The following is a 21,092-nucleotide window of genomic DNA, read 5'->3' as shown; positions in this document are numbered from 1 at the left end:
CAGGGTTATCGGCATCAACATAAAATCATGTTAGTTAAGAATTTTATGATCATGGGTAGATGACTGCATTTGAATATGCGAATTTTGAGATTAATTTTACCAAGCTTTCAGTTAAGATAATTATTTGAGGTACACATGTAAATTCCATGTATTTCCTTGTTTTACACATATGTAGTTTACCATTTACAAATATGTAAACAATATTTTTAGTATGTTATTTACCTTTTTTATTCCATGCTCTTTTTTTTGTATTTTATGAAAAAAATTGTGATTTTTATTACAATAGTTGAGGCACATATTATTTTTGAATTACGGTGGTAATCAACGGGAAAAAAAAAGAAGAGTGAAAATGCATATACGTAAATTGAAAACCCACATTTAGTTTTCTAATAATTTGAGTGTATGACGCACGTATGTGTAAACATTTTTTACTTGCATATATGTAAACATTTATGCAAATATGTGTAAATATATAAAATGAATTATGTTTTTTAGTCAGTGTGGGTATTACTCTGTTCTTTGTTACCTGTATATGTGTAAACATCTTTTTTAGCATTTAAAATAAAAGAAAAGACATTCAAAAAAAGGAAAGAAAAAAGACAAAATGGCAAAAGACGTCTTTTACGTTTGACCCGATTTTCATTAGACGTCCTTTAATGAAAGAAATAGCAAAAGGCATACATCATGTTTCAAATTCCTTTCACGTCCTTTGTCACTAACCAAGTTGATTTTTCTCGTTAAATCTGGTCATGTGCCTTGCATATGAGGGTATTTTAGTAATTTTATTTATAACCTATTTTATTTATAACTAATAATAATTTTCTCTCCCTCTCTCCCCAATACACACCATAGCTCCCTCTCTCTTCCCCCCTTTCTCTCTCAACAGTCAACAATCCCATTTTACCTGCGACCACCGCCGCACCTGCAACCGCAACCGTCGTTGCACCTTGACAACACAGATGAAGCTAGACACCGTCGCCGCACCTGCAACCACCGACCCCCACAAAACCCCCAAATCGACTGCCGGCCAATATTATAAATCCGGTACCGTCTCCGCCGACCTCCGCCCCACACCATCGTTGCCGGACTCCACAACACAACATAAAACAAGCTCAAATTTCAACTAATTTTGCTTAGATCATCATCCGAGACCAACAAACCCTAAATCAAAATTTTCGTCTTCAAATCTTCAATTACTAAACCCCATATAAAAATCACCAATCTTCTTTTTCGTTAACCCTCAAACCCTTTTTTATATTTCGGCCACTTCGTTTTTCCGGTGAGGTGGTATGGCCGAAAGACCAGAGGACGATGGTGACCGGAAAAATGATCAACATGGTGGTGGAGAATTGATGGACGGCTGGAGCGATGTAGGGCTTATAGGACCCTTCCTCGCCGGAAAACTGGGTTTGGTGGTGATGGGTTAGATGATGATGATGATGAAGATAATCTGTTATATATATTTTATTTTATTGAAAAATGAAAGTATTTTTTCAAAATGTCAAATCTTTAGTGTAAGTACACAAACAACCCTTAAAAGGGTAAATGACCACACTGCCTTCATGTGCAAGGCACATGACCAGATTTAACGAGAAAAATTAACTCGGTTAGTGACAAAGGACGTAACGTGAAAGGAATTTGAAACATGATGTATGTCTTTTGCTATTTCTTTCATTAAAGGACGTCTAATGAAAATCGGGTCAAACGTAAAGGACGTCTTTTGCCATTTTGTCAAGAAAAAAAGAAAAGACAATTGGTGAAATTTAGATAGAGAAAAGATATATTACTTTTATACCCTTGTTAATTTATTTATGAATTTAAAAGGTAAAACAAAATAAATGGTCCTTATTAGTTCTTTAAGTTCTTAATTATTATGGAATTCTTAAAGAATACCAACTCTCTCTCTCTATATATATGGGTGTGCATTGGAGTTGCGTACACAAAGCAATAATCCTTTTGAGTGAGATTAAATTAGTGGAGTAATAAATATAAATATTGGGGGTATATATGACTAAACATAATATTATAATCTTAGTACGTAGCGATTTAAATATAAAAATAACAAGTGAGTATGTTCGTTAATCGGGTGGTTACATTCAGTAGACAAGTGACTAAATTAATTTATAGGGTTCTTATCTGGACCATTAATTAATATCCCCGAAAACAAAAAACAATGTGGAGATCTGTGGTGGTGTTTGTGACATTATTAGTATTGTGAATGGAATGAGATTCCACATAAAAAGCGGAGCCACAAAATGCATAATGGATGATCTTAAAGCGGTTGTGGGCACGTACAGCATCATCACTAAAGACAAAGACGTTCCTCTGCCTCAATCCCATCGCATCACTGTCAGGGTGGGTACTTACCCTCCTTATTAATTACCTAGGCACGTTAATTATCATCACTTATATATATACACACCAGTGTACGTTACGTTACGATGTGTGTTTACAATAATAATAATAATAATTAATGATTAGTGCGTACCAACAAAACAAAATTAATGATTAACTGTAGATGCATGATTATGATTAGGTCATTTCATTCAGTTTTGGATTTGCATTTATATATGATGATTGTGATTAATTAAGAATTAGAATAAGGGTGATTGATTAACACTAGATAGTTAGTATGTTATTAGGGGCCAAGCACACTAACACATCGTATGAGCTACTCGTGTGATCATGTCAAATCAACTCTCACACCAAACCTGTCACATTATATACGGGGGGTTGTATGATAGGCCGAAAAATTGGTCATACGAACCGCATGAGTAATTTCTTTGTTAGTCAAAAACATCGTAAAAAGCCATATGATTTTTTGTTAGTCAAGAACACCTTACAGGAAGTATGATTTGCCCCTCATGCCACCCATGCGACCCATATGACCATTTTCTACCTATTATACTACCCTTATATGCCATATGGCTCGTGTGACACGTCTGTAGTGTTTCAGTACTCAAGTGTTTGTTTAGCTCTTCCCTTTTGGCAATGATCACTGTGAAGTTATAAGGTGCACCTTGACACATTATGTTGTAGTCCATTCTTCAAAAAACCAACTCTTGGTAAGCATTGATGAAATAGTTTTGGTAATTAGCTCTACATGATATGAGGCATAGGCTCCATTCGGTTACATATTAACTTGTATGCTCAAGAACCTGTGGCTCTAACTAACAAAATTGATGGGAATTTGTTATTTAGGATATGTCCTTATATAGATAACATCGCCACTCGGGAACAACTGTCACTACGCAGATCAAAAAGAATCTGGTACTTTTGCATTCACTGCACATGAGGATGGGGATTATATGGCATGCTTCTGGGTTGCTAAACACGATCCCCCTACAACATTGACTGTTGACTTTGAATGGCGATCTGGTCTTGCAGCAAAAGATTGGTCTCAAGTAGCTAAAAGAGGCCAACTTGAGGTGAGTTTCAATTAGTATTGTTATGTTACTTTTATAAACTCTTATGGGTGTAATTTTTTTGGACAGATGATGGAACTTGACCTGAGGAAACTGTTTGATACCATTTCAATATCCTTTTTGAAATGTATTATCTTCGCCAGAGGTAAGCATTATAAAGTTGATCAATTGGTCCGTTTAGTCACATCAACCATTATACTTGTAAACCAAATAAATCTCTTGATATTGTCTTGTTTAATATGGAATGCTGCAGGGAGGAATCAATGCAAATTCTAATTAGAGCAACCAATGCAAAGATGGCCACGTTTAGCTTCTTCTCGCTCATTGTTTGCTTAGCAGTGGTTTGTATGCAACTCTGGCATTTGAAGAGATTCTTCGAGAAGAAGAAGCTTATCTAGTTTTGTCGTTCCCTAATCGAGTTGATTACATTCAGATTTCGATTTCTTTTAACTTTTTTATATCAATTCATCTGTAATGCGTCTACATTCTTTTTTGTTTATTTAACTTTATATATGTGTTTATGTGTAACGCCTCTAAACGACTGTGAAAATGATCAAATTATTTAAAAGTTAACACATATATTCAAAATTTGTTTATGACATGATTATTAGAAATAAAATAAATCTAAGGTTTGCAGTTTTAACATTTTTATTAGAAATCAAAGGTTACTGACATAAGATAAATATTTACATTTAGAACAAAAACATAAGTGATGGCTTATTCTTCATCATGACAACATCAACTCCTTATGAATAAAACTTATTGACCAGGGTGTTGTGGATTCGCCTGAACTTGAGCAGCATATTGCAAGTGCCAAAGGACATCTTCGAATGATGGTCGGGCCCACGAATCAGCGACAAAACATTTTTTAGTTATCGAGATTATTACCGACAAAGATTCTTGTGAGCATGAACCAAGCACAATCGGGTCCACTACTTTCCTTCTTCCAGCTTCTGTTCAAAATGAGGCCTGAAATAATCAAACAAATTCTATAAATCACTTCAAAAGCCATTAACACATTTCTTTATAGTTTAACTTAAAGATAATACCATTTGGTTCATCAGAAATTCGTCTTTTCTAGACGCGGCAGAAGGCCCGACAAAGGATTCGAGTAGAATTAATCCAAAGCTGTAAACATCGTCCTCTAAGTTCTTCATTTGCCTGCAAAAAGGTCCATGAACAACTTTGTTTTATCTCAAATGAGTCAAACTACATTTTACTCTGCATTGGTCAAACCAACCCGACAATGGCCCATTTTGGCATGTATCCCTCCCGACCCGTCAATTTTGGAACCTCTAGTTTTCACCAAGGAAAAAGCCTTACCATGATTCGACACCTTCTCCATTTGTCTGCAAAATGAAAAAAAAAAGTTAGTTTTGTTATTGCATGAACAAGTTTTTTTACTATTAATTACACGGTTTTTTCACATACTGAGAACGGACCAAATGTGTTACGCCAATTGCATATCACTTAACATAATATTTAATGCCAATTGGTGAAGAAGACAAAACGTGTCACGTTTGGGTGAACTATTGAGACTAAAAGTATAATATCTAAAAACCGAAAACCGAAGTTTGCCTTTACCACACTGACTATCCTTGTAAATAGCTTATTAACATTTTACATACTTCTTGTTTGATATCTTCTGCTATGATAGAAAGCCCATAGTCACTCAGTTTTGCCATCCCATTTTCATTCAACAAAATATTACTTGCTTTCAATCTGTTGTTAAAGAAACCGGGAATGAGTCCGGTGTGAAGGAAATGCACCGCTTTAGCAACATCGGTTAATATTCTCAATCTGTCTTCCCATTTAAACACCTTTTCAGGATCATTCCCTGCTTTAAACAACCAAGCATTAATAAGTTATAAGTCCTCAAACTTATGGTTATTTTGTATACTAAAACACGTACCCTCGAGTAGCGATTTATAATTCCCATTATTCACATATTCATACACAAGGTACACTTTGTTTGAATCACTGTCATTTGGCTCTTCATTGCTAATGCAGTGTCCCAAAAGACAAACTAAATTGGGGTGTCGAAGCCTCGCAAGCAAATCCAACCGTAGTTTAAGGTTTCTAGTCGTGTACTTTCTGGACACGGTTAAATGTCTTATTGCAATGTCTGTTCCATTTGCCAGCTTTCCTTTGTAGATCTGCTGGATATGTAAGAAAGTTACTAATGTATATAATTACCAATCTTTCATGTTAATAATAATAATAATAATAATAATAATAATAATAATAATAATAATAGATATTGTAATTAGTATTATGCATTAAGGTGTCGTCTCAGTCTATATATATATCCGTCTACATTGTTTATTGGAGAGAGACAGAAATATACAAATCTGAAATCTTCATAAAATAGAGATGCAGTTGTAAGAGGCTAAGTTTAGAAAAATATTTTACTCGAGGAAACACGCCAAAAGTCAACTAAAATGTATTTGTAATGCATAAAACTTCATAAATCATTTTATTTAAATGGTTATATTATTTTTGTGAACAAAAAATGTCTCGGGTCAACCAAAACTTCTCGTTTTGGTTTCACAGGCACCAAAAAAGTACCCATTTTGACATGCTACTCAACAATTCCGACATGCCCATTTTGCTACGCGTAGTCAATAACACATACAATGTGCATTTAGATTAGTACCTTGCCAGTAGAACCTTCCCCTATCAAAGTTGATCTATGAAAGTTATTAGTAGCATCCTTCAACTCATCAAAAGAGAACAATCTATGCACTGGGATTCCTTCTGTACCCAACTTTGCAGCCTCAGAAGCAAATCCTAGTTCAATAAAAATATATATCTAGATTAATCCAAACACCATCATAACATATATATATATATATATATATATAACCTTTTATAAATTTTCTGACTCTGAATATCTAACATTATGTTAAGTACTTATTAAATATCATGGTTTCCAAAAGACTTACTTGCACTGGTTAATAGCCCAGACGGGTAACTACCCGAACCAGAAGAATCCTGCATGGTTTTTTGTGGCCGTTTCGCTTCCATTAAGCCTCGAACGCAGTTTTTCCTACGAATTACCAAAAACCCGAATGCCAAAACCGCTAAAACTAAAACACACCCTGAAATAACTCCCACAAATACTACTGCATTCTTTCTTTTTCCAGAATCTTTTTTTCGGATCCACATCAACTCCTCTAGCTTCTTCTATGCAATAACTTGACGGATGTTGATGTTTAGCATCAGCCATTAAGCAATTCCCATCATACTTAACAGTTTTATTGTTTGACTCATCGGTTAAACAGGAAGGTAAACCACCTGTAAACCGGTTTAGCGAAATATCTACGGCTGCGAGTTTGTTTCCGCATTGTAACCGTGTCGGTAGTTGACCGGTCAACTTATTAGATGTGAGGTTCAGGTAAGTACATTGGCGGATCCAGCATACAAACGGGTGGTTCCCCGGAACCACCCGAGTTTCGAAATAATAGTGTACGGATATATAGAAGACGCGTAGGAACCACCTTATAAATTAAGAGGGAACCACCTAAAAAAAATTCCTGGATCCGCCACTGGGTAAGTAATGTATGGTAATGAGAAGAGTGAAGAGGGTATGCCACCAGAAAGTGAGTTGAATGAAAGATCAAGTTCTTGAAGGTTATTGAGTTGACCATAGTTGACTGGAATTTGACCAGAAAACAAGTTCTTGCCAAGATGTAAAATGATCAAACTTTTTGGTAAATCTGGTAATTGACCAGAAAATGAATTATCTTTAACACTCAAACTGGTCAAACTTGATAATAAGTCAACCCCTTCAGGAAAACTGTTATTCAAATAATTCCCATCAAGATCAAACTTTGAATATTTACTAATCTTTTAAAAGTTGGAGGTATTGACCCATACAAGAAATTAAAACTCAAATCAATATACTCAACTGTGTACAGTCTTTGAATCTTATTAGGGAGTGGGCCCCATATTCCTAAAGAAACCAAGGTTAAAACTTTCAAGCTTGTTAATCTTGATAAAGTGGCTATCAAAGAGTCCATTGAAAAATTACCAGAAAGTGTTTGTGAAGCAATTGGAAAGCCATCAAAATCCAAACTTTTTACCTTTTTTGGAAGACCCATTATTTTAAGCTCAGTAACATAATTGCTTTCACAAGTTATGTTCACTTGTGGCGATGACAAGTAACAAAAATCATTACTTGTGTTGTTCCAAATATCCAGTTGAGTTGGGTACTCGAGCTGCTTTCTTAACTGAAGCAAGACTTGTTTTTGTGAAGGTTGGATTGCATTTGTAAACAAGAAGCTACAAGATAGAATCAAGAAGAAAAGATTAAAGCTTGAAACTGCCATTAAAATGCTCTGTTTTTGTGTCTTCAAGATCAAGAATGTGAGGTATAAAGTTTGCAACTTTACATAAGCTGGGTTAATATTATTATGGAATAATAGTAACCCAACAAGATAAACATAAAAAGAACACAAAAATCAAAACTTTAGGAACTAAAGTCAAGATTCAAGCTCTAAAAACAAAAAACAGACAAATATTATGCTCTGTTATCCTCTGTTCTTGATGAAACCATGATATGTGTTCTTTTTTTATATAAAATTTGTGGAATCAAATGAGTAAGGAAGGAAACAAAGATGAAGTATGATGTGGTAGTTGAAAATTAATGTCAGTGTGTAACAAAAATTTTTATAAATTTTCAAATTCTATTGCATTTAGTGGTGTCCACATGCAGTTTTGCTGCCATTGAAGATGATATATGGTGGTGTACATCCAAACCGGTTAACCGGTCACAATCGGTTTCTAGTCGAAAAAATCGACGGTTAGTAACTGGTTTTTCATTTTGGCTGCAAAACCTGTTGATTACCGTTTTGTAGGTTTTTAAATTATTTTTGTTTAACCGGTTTTTTTCACGGTTAATTATCGGTTAATTGGTTCGGTTATACCGGTTAAGATTTTTGTGTTTGAAAACCAGTTACTAACCGACCCGATTAACCGGTCTAACTGGCTTGTACATGTCTAATGTCATATATCAAGAAAAAAAGATGTGGGCTTTTTTTTGGGTGATTCCAATCTTTCTATTAATCATAAAACTACAAAAGAAGAACCCACAGGAATTTAGAAGGAAATTTAATTTCCAAATTTGCCTAAGAAATCATTGTAACTTGTACATCATGCATAGCAGTTAGTGTGTCACATTAATAGTAGATTGTACTAGTGTTGTTGGTTGGACAGTTTGCTACCAATTTACATGTGCAGCTTGTACCCTGGCAATTATTTTAGTCCCAATTTGGAGAGTTATTATTCTAGACCCATCAAATTTAATAAAAGTTTTTTAACCGTAAATACGCACCCTCTAAAATCTACTCATATGTTGCTTATTTTATAGGATCTCGAACACAAGCTAATTTAGTGAAGATAAACACCAGGCATCACTAAGCCAAAAAATAATTGAGGGTTTTATTTATAAAAGTTTTAATTTGTTTTATACTTTTATTATTAATTTGTAGCAAGTCAAACAAGTGATACTTTATTGACTTGGCATATCTAGTCTATGCAAATATTCCATATGATAAAATATTGCATTTGCTTGGTTCTTTCAAAGTTTTACGTATAAAGGTAATTCTCCATTGTTCTCATATTTTATAAACATTTTGAACTTATTAGTTTTTACTATTTTTGTTCTACTATTAGTGAAGGGTATGGCCTCGAATAATACTTGTATCCGATCCGAAATATCATGTCTAAATCTGACCCATCACACACCAGCCCATGGAGCATGATGAAATGGTGGGCACATGACTAAATTGGTCCTAGTAATAATGTGGGATGATAGTTACCCTTCACTAACTAGCGGTCATTCACATATTTGGGATGCTTGTTAAAATTATTATTAGACATTTTTCGTATCACACTGCCAACCCTAGTTATTTATTAACTATACTTAATTTAATTAAGGTTATAATTAAGGTTAAACATTCTAAAAGGCCTGAGATGTTAAACTAATTTGAAACCTTGCATTGTTATAAGTTAATAAACTGTACCTATTGAAGTTTAATAATAAGTTTCTATATTTATCAGTATAAAAATTATACAATATTTATTTAGTTTTTTCTTATAAAAGAGAAAAATATTCATGCCTTGCCTAGATGATCAAATTTCAAAGGGCATTGTTTATGGAAATATTTTAATAACACATGCCTTATTTTATAAATAATTATTTGGAGGCAAGCTAAATAAATAATATTTTAATATCACATGCCCTTTATAGGGCGTACAATATAATTTACAAAAATATTAAACTCTTGTATTTTTTTAATATTTTAATTGCATTTATATTTATAATTCCTTCGGCAGTCTTTGAAATATCTTAATTTCAATCAAAATATTTCGAGAACCAAAAGTTGCTAAGCATCTCCTTCTACATTGTACTATTTAGTTTTTATATTCTTTTACAAATGTTATATAATACTCTATTTCATAACACTTAACGTTTTTCTTACATTCAAGTCGTTAAAAGATAGCCGATGCATTTGCATTCGGTTCTCACTAACACATATTCAAACTACGGCACTGCCGATTCTTTGTTTAACTACGTAGACCAAGATCCGGTCCGATTTTCAAAAATCTTCAAAATTCATTTTAACATTGCGTAGAGATACGAAATTTGGAATTTTATATATATGCAGTAGTATAATATAAAATGAAAAAAAAAAGAATTGTATTGAAATATCTGTTTCCTAAGGTCCCATAACATGTTAATAAATTGTAAGCCATAATAAATGGAGGGAAGAAAGTTGATGAGATTAAAGTGGGAACCTACAGAAAAGGGCATCTGATGCCTATCTTTTTATTTTATTTGGTCTAAATTATAAAAGAGGTAGAGCCCAAGCATCCTTTTCAAATTATTCAGAGCCAAATTGTCATGATCAATTGATTGGATTAATTTGTTATATTAATTAAGTCATCAAAACAATTTGAGTTAACAATCATACCAACATTTTTGTTGTTAGTATTAGTTAAAAGCTGAGTGTGACTAGTGAATCGGGACATAAGCTCATAATATCCCAAACTTTGAATCATGAAGATATTCTATCATTTTTCATGAAATAATATCACATTAAATAGTGAGAGTTTAACTGAGAATATTGTGTTCACATTGTTATTTTATTTTATGTCTAAATCCTTTTGTTGGTTTATTTTAATAATAATAAAAGGTGAAATTTGAAAGCAGTATGTGCAAGTCACGTTAGATAACACATCTCCTTCTACTTACAAGAGATATGTTGTGTCTCAAACACAATCAATGCGTTTAAAATGTACTGTTTGCATATGAGAGGAAAACTTTATACTTAATATACTTGGGTGTAAGAAATTGTAGGGTGAGTAACCTTGTGGGATGTCTACAATCGGGAATCAAAATAACAAAGTTGCCAGCAACTTATGGTAAGATGATAATATTAGTTGATATGAGTGATGAGATGTAACAAGTGTTATCAAGTTAATCATGTTATGTTTATGTTTGAAATGATTGGTCGAACCTCATAGAGACCAGTGAGTCTCCAAGATGTTTGAGCAAACCTTGAAGAGTCTATAAATGGAGTTATTGTAATACTAAAACGTGTCACATATAATTTTGCCCGCATAAGAGTTGATGGGATATAAGGTTGTCTCAAATACAATTAACACTCTTTTAGGTGCATTATTTGTGAATTAGAGTAGTAAGCGTGTTTGGACGCGTGGCCATATGACTCCATTCAGACAACAAAAATTAAAGTAGTAAGTGAGATAAGCAAAATTGATTGATATGAGAAGGCAAACGTTGCAATATGCATGTGATTTAAACCAATAAGATTCATTTTATAATGATCCGGTTATTAGTATATCATGGAATTGGCTAATTCTTTATAGTTGTGAAAATTTTACAATTTATTATAATCTTTTATGAAAGTCAATATCCGTCCAAAGTTTTTTTTCCTCTTGGTCACATTTTTTTGGAGATTGAGAAATACACTCTTTTAGAAGAAATGTCTTGTGTTTTCCTAAAGTAAAAAAATGGGGTTATGTTATGTATTTTAGAAACAAAATTTTGACAATTGAAAAAAAAATCATGAAATTTCAAATTTGTATTGATTTCCATGGTTACAGAGGTACATTTTGGTCATCTACTCATCTATGATTGTATTAGTATATAATAGATTTCTAAACTTAACTATACTCATCTTGTTTCATTGTTGGTTATGAGCATGTCTAATCACTAATGAACCACAAATACATCCTAAAACCTTTTCTTAAAACTAATGCACTAGAAACTGTATAATATTGTTGTGAAATACATGCACTTTCATGATTTGGGAAAACGCAAAGGGTGAATTTCATGTGAAAGGAGCTGTATTTCGTTCTCTGTTGGATTTTTTTTCTTTTTTGAAACAATCTATCTATATATTGTATATAGCTATTATTAATCAGAAGACTATCAACGATGCGCCCGTGGCCTAATGGATAAGGCGTCTGACTTCTAATCAGGCGATTGTGGGTTCGAGTCCCACCGGGCGTGAACATTTTTAACTTTTTCATGAAGTTACATTTTTAACTTTTTCTAATCTGAAGTAGTTACATAGTTGTTTTTTTCTAATTCTTTTTTTTTTCTTTTTCTAACTGTATAAAACTTTTTCCTAACGTTACATTTATCTAAAGTATTACATATTTGTTTTTTTCTAATTCTTTTTTTTCTTTTTCTAACGGTATACATACGCTTTTGAGGTTGAAGATCTTATTTCACATCGGGGAGTCGGAGCAAACACCAAGAAACAAAAGGCTATTCAAGCGGTGATACTTACGGTGTGTTGGCGCATTTGGAGAACAAAAAATGATGCCATCTTCAACAATCAACGAGCCTCAATCAAGCGACTTAAGGAGGATATAAAGCGGTTGAGTTTTCATTGGGTAAAATATAGAGGGACATTCGAGGGGATGGGTTGGAACAGTTGGTGTGGTGTGAGTTTTCATTCTCCTGATGTATTGTAATGTGGTGTACTTGTATAGTTGTATGTTGGCCAACTTTGGTTGTGGTTCAACCATGACTAACTCGTAACACCTTTGAAACTTGGTTATCATATTTTAACTCACTTATATCCTTTCTTAAATGTTTAACCAGTCACATTGTTAGGGATTTCAATGTAGCAATCTAGATTATTTAGAAAGTCATGTGATAACTTTCAGATTAAAAGTTATTGGTGGTTCTCCAAAACACTTTAATCGGATAGAGACAAGAATTTCGTATGGAATTTGTGAGGAAGATGAACCAGAGCGAGTGTCGATCAAAGCAAAACCGTGTTTTATCTTCAGGGCAGTTGTGGTTCAAGATAACTGCTTCAAGCAGTTATCTATTCAAAATTTTAAAAACATTAATAAATAAACTTCAAATAATACTTATGATTATGTGTAACATAATCATAAAATTCATTTTTCTAATGAATTTTTAATGAAGCGTTATTAACGAAAATAAAATTTTTCCAAACTGATCTGACAGCTTAACACCAGCCAGGGGCGCTGCCCCTTGGACCCTGCTAGGGGCTGTCGCGCCTTAGAACCCTGCAACCGGGGCGATGCCCCCGGACCCACGTTCGTTAGGGGCATCTCCCCTAACATCACAGTAAACTAAAGCAAGTGTGCACTCTACGCATCCCGAACTTGCTTAATGCTTATTATGATTAAATTGATCAACCAGCTAATTCAATTACACTAAAATACTAACACATATAACATGATATACACATGTATAAGCATTACTCCGTGCAATATTTTTTAATCCACATATGTATTATCATTATAAGAATCGAATGAATTGTGCACAATTGCACATAATGCATGTTTTCACCTCTATTTCATCCAAACATGCTCGTAAAAGTTTCAAAACTTTTCAACCAATAATTTGAGGCTCATAGATCTCGTTCGTGCGAATCAATCCTTGTTTCTAACCCACATGGAGCTCTTTAACCTTAACTATACAAGCTAAGTTCAAAATCTAGTAATATACTATTCATGATCTCATTTAGAAATGTTCATACCCGGTATCTCATTAGAAGTTCTTACACCTTATTATCGAAGGTTTAATTAGTTTTTACCACCCTCTACACCACATCATTTTCACATTTTTGAATATCTTGTTGAAGTTAACCCGTAACTAGAGTAGATAGAATGCATAGTTCAAATCAAATATCGCTACATAATCAAATGGTCTTGTGTAAACATCATCATGACATTTTCATCGAGTTTATCCTTTAATGAACATTATATTCAAATTAAACTCTTGGCAAGTATATGGACCAACTTTTTGCGTTAGAGCTTTTTATTTGCCACGCCTTTATCCGAAATCGATTAACTTTCTAAAGTAAACCTGATTATCATTAGCTCATTAATGTTTGTTTCTTTGAGCACAATTCATAACTATGTCCCGTATTTGTTAAATTTATCAATTTGATCGCTACCTAGACTCTATTTAACATTACTAAAGTATTGAAACTTGTTTGACCACATTTGGACACTTGGTTTGTAATTTAGACCTCTTGACTCATTGTTCAACTCAAACGACCAATTGGGTGCATAACTTGCGAGTATACATTTGAACACTTGTGCACCTTTAACCTCTAAACATATTTGACAGTGTGTTAATAGTCAATGAATCCTAACATGTGATGTCGAAACAAGCTCTAATTGGTCACTCATCCTCCCCCCACACTTAGCCGGCCCTACACGGGTTTTTTTACCAGCATATTTAAGATAAACTTCATTTAGAATTAGGACGGCTCAACCTACTTGTGGGCCTAAAATAATGTCTAAAAATGAGGCATATTATAAAAAAGTTATCTCGCTTTCAAACCAAAAGGGTCATGATGTTTTCATTATTTTTTGCAAATACAGAAGTAATACACTTCCTCACATCTTCCCATACTTAATTCAGTTTAAACACCGCTCAGATCACACATATTAATCCAAATCCCAAATTACAACGTATAATTATTAATTTTGTTTTGAAAATTACGGGTCATAAGAAGTGAGAGCCTAAAATCCTAGCTTCATTTCGCTGTTCTAAAGACGACCCTATTCATGTTTAGAACTAACTAGAGGTGCACATTCCGGTTAACCGAAAACCGGTTTTTTTCCTAACCGGTTTTTTTGCGGGAAATAACCGGTTAGACCAGTTAATCGGGTCGGGTACTAACCGGTTTTGAAAAATTAATAAAAAAAGAAAATCAGTTAACCGGTTAAAAACCAGTTTTTAATCTACCTATTCTAATAAAGTAAAATAATTGGGACACATGTCACTATAAGATTCATTCTTAGCCAAAATTTCTCGCTCAAACTATTTTCCTGTTTTTAATGAAAACTTATTTATGTCAGTGTAATCAAAACGTATCAATCATCATTTAATCAAATAACTAATTACCTAAATTATAGAGATTAAAAATATGTGGGTATTTATGTCAATATAATAAAAATATTTATATTTTTAATGAAATCATATCTACATTTTTTTATTCAATCAATTTATACATATTTTTCAGTGTAAAAGATGAATATGATAAAAATTAATGAATGATATTTATATAAGAAGATAAAAGAAGAAGAAATTATGAATGAATAACAATTTTATTCTCGCGTATTCATTCAATCTTCATGGATCCATGGAGTTTTCATCAATCTCTTTCAAATTTGTAATACAAAAGTGTGTTTTAGTCATGCTAATTTATACATGATGTTCTCCTTTTATATCATCTATTGTTAGAATTCGCTATTCAATAAAAAAATATAATTACAACTTTAAAAATCACCATGTTCATCTTTTTCATTATTATGAAGAAATTGCGTGAGAATTAACCACGTATTCGTATGAATATTCAATTATAAAATATAATTTGAACTTATTAAATTGTTTTATTTGATAAAATATAGTTTTTTTTTAATTTTATCATTTAATTTCTATTTGATTGTATTTTTTTTAACTTCTCGTGTATCACACGGGTTCTAAAGCTAGTAAAATAATAAAAAAAATTCGGTTAACCGGTTAATAACCGGTTTTGAAATCAAGAATATAAACCGGTTACTAACCGGCGGTTAGGATCGGTTAGTAACCGGTTAGGATTCGACCGGTTAGTAACCGGTTAGCTTTCGGTTAGGAACCGGTTAACCGGTTTATATGGTGCACCTCTGGAACTAACATCCATGAAGTATATATAGATAACTAGATAAGTGTTTACGTTATTATGCTAATAATCAAATTGTCCAAGCCCAATTTCCCAAAAGTTAAATTGTATTAAGGCTTTAGCCTTTAAGCATGTATTGTTTAGCCCACGACTAATTAAAATTGTTAAGCCACAATGGATAAATAGTTTGACCCACAACTAATTGAAATCGTTTATTGTTTATTTAGACAGGCCCAGCCCAAGGCAAGGGCGAGGAGGGCGACGGCCCCAGGCCCACTATTCCGAGAGTTAAAAAAATAAAATTTATATTTTATATATAATTTTATTTTAACACAAAAGCCTTAAAAATTACTCTTTGGTTGAATGGAAAGTCTTATGACTATAAAAATAAAGGTTATGGGTTCAATTCTCATAATTGGTGTTATTTTTTTTAAGAAAAAAAACTTTCATTTGTGTTTTATATTAGTTATTTTAACAACGTGTTTATTATTATTTGTTTGTTTTCGGCTTTTGCAAGACAAGCTTATTGGTAAAATTGACAAATTATCCATTACATAATTGCAAACGCGATTTTTGGGGCCTGTTTTTTTACTCGTCCCAGACCCCAAAATTTTAAGGGATTCTCGGAGCCGGCCCTGTATTTAGACCTAATAAAATACGAACAGTAGAAATAGTAGCAATTCGATTTAGGAACGAGAAATAAGACTAAACATTACCATCACCAGTGACCAATGACCAATGACCTAACGTAATATGACCTAAACTGGACAGACCTAACAGAACCGAACAAAAAAGTTTAATATATAACGATAGTTACCTTACTCCAAAAGTTTATGACCCCAATGAAATAATTTCTTGTAGGGTTGTAAGTGGACTGAAGAGAATCGAACGAGACATTGAATGTGTTCGTCTGCTAAGATTTTGTTTGACAGACAGACACGAACACTCTACCGAACGAAAATTCGTGTCCGTGTCCGCTCATTAAGGAATTGAGTTTGTCCATGTGCGTTTTTGTCCGTTCGTTAGTATTGTAAATGGACGCTAATAGACACTAATGTACAAACGAACAGTAACGGACATTAATGGACAAACGAACACTAATGAACATTAATGGACAAGCAAACATAAACGATTCTAATGAACAAACAAACATAAACGATTACACATTAATTCAAAACGAATAATCATAAATCCGCACAAATTCACCCACAAATTTAGAATTACACCAAATGATATCCAAAAATACTTAGCACTTAACATAATAATCAAAACATGTCTATATATGTATGTGTGCGTGTGTGTATGCATATATATTATTTGTTGTTTTGTTAGTTTTTTTAATAAGTTATTTTCCACATAGCATGCCACATCAGCAAAAAATGCTACGCCAGCAAAAAAACTAACGGAGTTGAGGTCCGTTAAGTTCGGGAGTGAAAAGAAAACAAGTTACAAGTTGGGAGCGGTGGGAGATAAATCGTTAGTTGGGAGCGTTATCATCCATTGGGTGAAAGTTGAGAGTATTAAAAACCAATATCCTTTTAAATAAACATGATAAAAAGACCAATCTACCCTCATGTGCCTTGCACATGATCAGATTTAACGGAAAGAACCAACTGGGTTAGTGCTAAAGGACTTGCATGAAAGAGATTTAAAGCATCGAGTATATTTTCTGCCATTTCTTTTGCTTAAGGACGTCAATCAAAAAAACATTCAAACATAAAGGACGAATTTTCCGATTCTGTCAAAAAAGGAAATAAAACCACGAAGGGGTCAATTTTAAAACATGACAAATAAACAAAGGACAACATTGCAAATACCAAACTCCTATTCCACCCATAAATGGACTAAAACCCTAAAAACCCTAGCAGCTTCTTCTTATTAACTTAACCCTGGCCTCCAGACCACTACAAAATCATACACATTGAGCTCCTAGCCGTTGGTCTGCAATGGCGTTATACCTTCTATTCGAGTCTTCGTCTGGTTACGGCCTGTTTGTAGCCCACGGCATCGATGAAATCGGTCAAAACACAGAGGCCGTACGTAACTCGGTTACTGATCTTAATCGGTTCGGCAAGGTTGTGAAGCTTACTGCTTTTAATCCGTTTGAATCGGCTCTCGATGCTCTCAATCAGCAAAATGCTGTATCAGAAGGTACACACACATATATAATTATATATACATGATAATGAAGGAATTAGTTGCATTTGTTTGTAAACTGCGTTTAGTTTTTGTATGATATAGTGTTTTTAGGGTTATTTTTGTCTTGTATTATATGTTTAGTCAGTTTGTTTAGTTTTTAATTTTATTATATTCGAGCATTATGAAGTTTTGCTCGAATGGTAGAGGTGTGCATGAAACCGGAAAAACCGAGCCGAAACACACAGTTTGGTTTTATGTTTTTGTAAAAACCGGACTTACGGTTTGGTTTTTGTTTTTGGTGTAATAAAAAACCGAAAAAACCTAACTGAATTTGTATATTTTCAGTTTTAATTTGAAGTAATTTATAAGAATTTATTAAAGATGGGACTCAAATATTTTAGCAGAATTGTATATTGATTAATTAGTTATTAATTTACAAAATGATTTAGGCCTAATTTTTCAAGCACAAATGGGAAAATCGAGAAAACAAAACCTAAAAAACCAAAAAAACAAAAACACTAAACAAGTTTTGTAAATTATCAACTTTTATTTTAAGTAGTTTAAAAGAATTTATTAAAGGTGCCGCTCAAATATTTTAGCCCAATTGTATTTTAATTAATTAGTATTGATATACAAAATGTTTTAGGTCAAAATTTTCAAGCACAAATGGGAAATCGAGAAAACCGAAACCAGACTGAACAACTAAACCTAAAAAAACTGAACAAATTTATAGATTTTCAACTTTTCTTTAGTAATTTATAAGAATTTGTTAAAAATGGGACTCAAATATTTTAGCCCAATTGTATATTGATTAATTAGTTATTAATTTGCAAAATGATTTAGTTTAGGCCTAAATTTTCAAACTCAAATGGGAAAATGAAGAAAAAACTGAAACCAAACTGAAAACCGAAAAACCAAAACCGAACGATTTTCTAAAAATTAACAACCGAAGTTTTGTTCTTTTGTTTGGTTTTAGTCTCTGACCGACCAAAACAGAGCCGTGCACACCACTTTTTGATGCATGATTGTTGTTTCAATTTTTAAGCATATCTTTTTTCTTTTTTTTTTGCTGTTGTTTAGGGCAAATGACTGATGAGTTGAGGAACTTCTTGGAAGTAAGTCTTCCGAAGGTTAAAGAAGGTAAAAAAGCAAAGTACAGCTTAGGAGTAGCAGATCCCAAAATCGGGTCTCATATACAAGAAGAGACCAAGATCCCCTGCCAGAGCAATGAATTCGTTTCTGAACTCATTCGAGGTGTCCGTATGCATTTCGATAAGTTCATTGATAATCTCAAGGTATTCTTTTTGTTTATAGTTTTTATTTACTTTGTAGAATGTTTTGTTCAACATGAATTTATTTGAGTTGCAAGTAATACGCACAAACTTATACAGGCTGGTGATTTGGAGAAAGCTCAACTCGGTCTTGCCCATAGTTACAGCAGGGCAAAGGTTAAGTTTAATGTTAACCGTGTTGACAATATGGTTATTCAAGCAATATTTCTTTTGGATACTCTTGATAAGGATGTAAATTCATTTTCCATGAGAGTCAGGTTTGTTCATTATGTTTAATGTTTAATTGTAATAACTACGTATAAACTATGCATAATTTTGTATATGTTGTAACTTGATGTTTTATTGTTTGATGCAGAGAATGGTACTCGTGGCATTTCCCGGAGCTAGTTAAGATTGTCAATGACAATTATCTTTATGCCAAGCTTGCAAAATATATTGAAGATAAATCAGAGTTATCTGAAGATAAGCTAGAAGGTTTAATAGAGATTCTTGGGGATGAAGATAAAGCAAAGGAAGTAATTGAAGCTGCTAAAGCGTCAATGGGTATGTTTATGGCTTATATTATTATGTGGTTATGAAAGTTAGTGAACATAAATAACATTCTTTTTATGTTCTTTTGCAGGCCAAGATTTGTCACCGATTGACTTGATTAATGTTAAGATGTTTGCACAGCGTGTGATGGACCTTGCTGAGTACAGGAAGAAACTTTATGATTATCTTGTTTCTAAAATGAGCGACATTGCTCCTAATTTGGCTGCATTGATTGGTGAAGTGGTTGGCGCTCGTTTAATATCTCATGCTGGTAGTCTTACAAATCTTGCCAAGTGCCCTTCTTCTACACTTCAAATCCTTGGTGCAGAGAAAGCTCTTTTCAGGTTTTATATCATTTTATTTAAAAAAAAAACAAACTGAAAACAGATGAGTGTACCCAATACTGATGTTGATAGTGTAATTGTTTTGATTTCAGAGCTTTGAAAACCAAAGGAAACACGCCCAAGTATGGTCTTATCTTCCATTCGTCTTTTATTGGACGCGCATCTGCAAAGAACAAGGGAAGAATGGCTCGTTATCTAGCTAACAAGTGTTCAATTGCTTCTAGAATTGATTGCTTTTCAGGTGTGTTTGTAATTCTATTGTTGGAGGCTATATTATTGGTCTATGTTTCTATACGTGTGCATATTGACTTTTGTTGACCACAGAAAGCAGCACCACTTCTTTTGGTGACAAGCTTCGTGAGCAAGTGGAAGAACGTCTTGACTTTTACGACAAAGGAGTTGCTCCTCGTAAGAACATTGAGGTTATGAAGGCTGCTATGGAGCATGCTGCAAATGAAGGTTAGTAATAATAATATTAATAAGATATCTTGACTACTATTTTTATATGTGAATCAAACATTTTATTAAATTTTGTTTGTTAATTGTTTTTCAGGTGCAGAAATGGACGTGGATAACTCTACTGAAAAATCATCAAAGAAAAGCAAGAAGATGAAATCTAAAGATGACGATGAAGTGAAAGCCGATGATAAGGAGAACGCTGCAACAAATGGAGACGCTGCTGAACCTAAATCTGGAAAGAAGAAAAAGAAGCGGGCTCTTGAAGAGGAGACAAAGGCGACTGAAAATGGGAAAGAAAATGGTGCAAATGCAGAAAACGGAACAGAAAAGAAGAAAAAGAAGAGTAAAGATGTTGAAATGGAGGATGTGGCTGCTGTTAGTGAGGGTAAGAAAAAGAAAAAGAAGAAGTCGACCGACTGAAGAAGATGATCGATGACGAGGTTTGGTGGTGAGTTAGGTTAATTTATCTTGCCAGCATTTTGTGTAATGGCTGCATCTTGATATTATGTTTTCTTGATACACTTGGAACTGTTATCACAAACTTAATGTTGAAGCTAGTTAGGTTAATTTCTTGTCAAAGTTTTGTTTTGTTGTAGATTCAGAATTTTAATTATTTCATGTTTATTAGTTTGGTCAAAGTTTTGTTTTGTCATTTTATTTTGATGGGAGGTTGACTGAACAAAGTTGAGCAACCTTTTAAAAAAAAATACATTA

The 21,092-nt window shown here is 33.3% G+C and overlaps 1 protein-coding gene, 1 non-coding gene and 2 pseudogenes across 4 annotated transcripts; 3 read left to right on the top strand and 1 right to left on the bottom strand.

Moving 5' to 3' along the window:
- Window positions 1–2,223: 2,223 nt before the first annotated feature.
- LOC143551293 (transmembrane emp24 domain-containing protein p24delta9-like) lies at window positions 2,224–3,823 on the top strand (annotated as a pseudogene).
- A 237-nt stretch (window positions 3,824–4,060) lies between these two features.
- LOC143552046 (putative inactive leucine-rich repeat receptor-like protein kinase At3g03770) lies at window positions 4,061–7,936 on the bottom strand (annotated as a pseudogene). Its single transcript, XR_013138583.1, has 7 exons — window positions 6,985–7,936; window positions 6,371–6,829; window positions 6,082–6,215; window positions 5,054–5,581; window positions 4,749–4,774; window positions 4,475–4,586; window positions 4,061–4,394 (listed from the first exon to the last, which is right to left on the bottom strand). The product of XR_013138583.1 is annotated as a putative inactive leucine-rich repeat receptor-like protein kinase At3g03770 (transcript).
- Window positions 7,937–11,891: 3,955 nt separating this feature from the next.
- Window positions 11,892–11,964, top strand: TRNAR-UCU (transfer RNA arginine (anticodon UCU)). The gene has a single exon. It is a non-coding gene; the product is annotated as a tRNA-Arg (tRNA).
- A 5,538-nt stretch (window positions 11,965–17,502) lies between these two features.
- Window positions 17,503–21,016, top strand: LOC143552032 (nucleolar protein 56-like). 2 transcript variants are annotated; one of them, XM_077042347.1, is made up of 8 exons: window positions 17,503–17,764; window positions 18,833–19,047; window positions 19,144–19,301; window positions 19,400–19,587; window positions 19,667–19,919; window positions 20,012–20,160; window positions 20,244–20,378; window positions 20,479–21,016. In XM_077042347.1, the coding sequence occupies exons 1-8, from the start codon at window positions 17,560–17,562 to the stop codon at window positions 20,796–20,798; spliced, it is 1,623 nt and encodes a 540-aa protein (XP_076898462.1). In that variant the 5' UTR covers window positions 17,503–17,559; the 3' UTR covers window positions 20,799–21,016. The 2 variants fall into 2 exon arrangements, with proteins under 2 accessions (XP_076898462.1, XP_076898455.1); XM_077042340.1 differs by having other exon boundaries at window positions 20,473–21,016.
- Window positions 21,017–21,092: the final 76 nt, after the last annotated feature.

The sequence above is a fragment of the Bidens hawaiensis genome, unplaced genomic scaffold (assembly GCF_021521415.1).
Source record: "Bidens hawaiensis isolate Kalapana, Puna unplaced genomic scaffold, B.hawaiensis_p1.1 tig00001016_1, whole genome shotgun sequence".
NCBI lineage: Eukaryota > Viridiplantae > Streptophyta > Magnoliopsida > Asterales > Asteraceae > Bidens > Bidens hawaiensis.
Note: the sequence above shows the minus strand (reverse complement) of the source record. Positions and strands in the feature narration are given on the sequence as shown.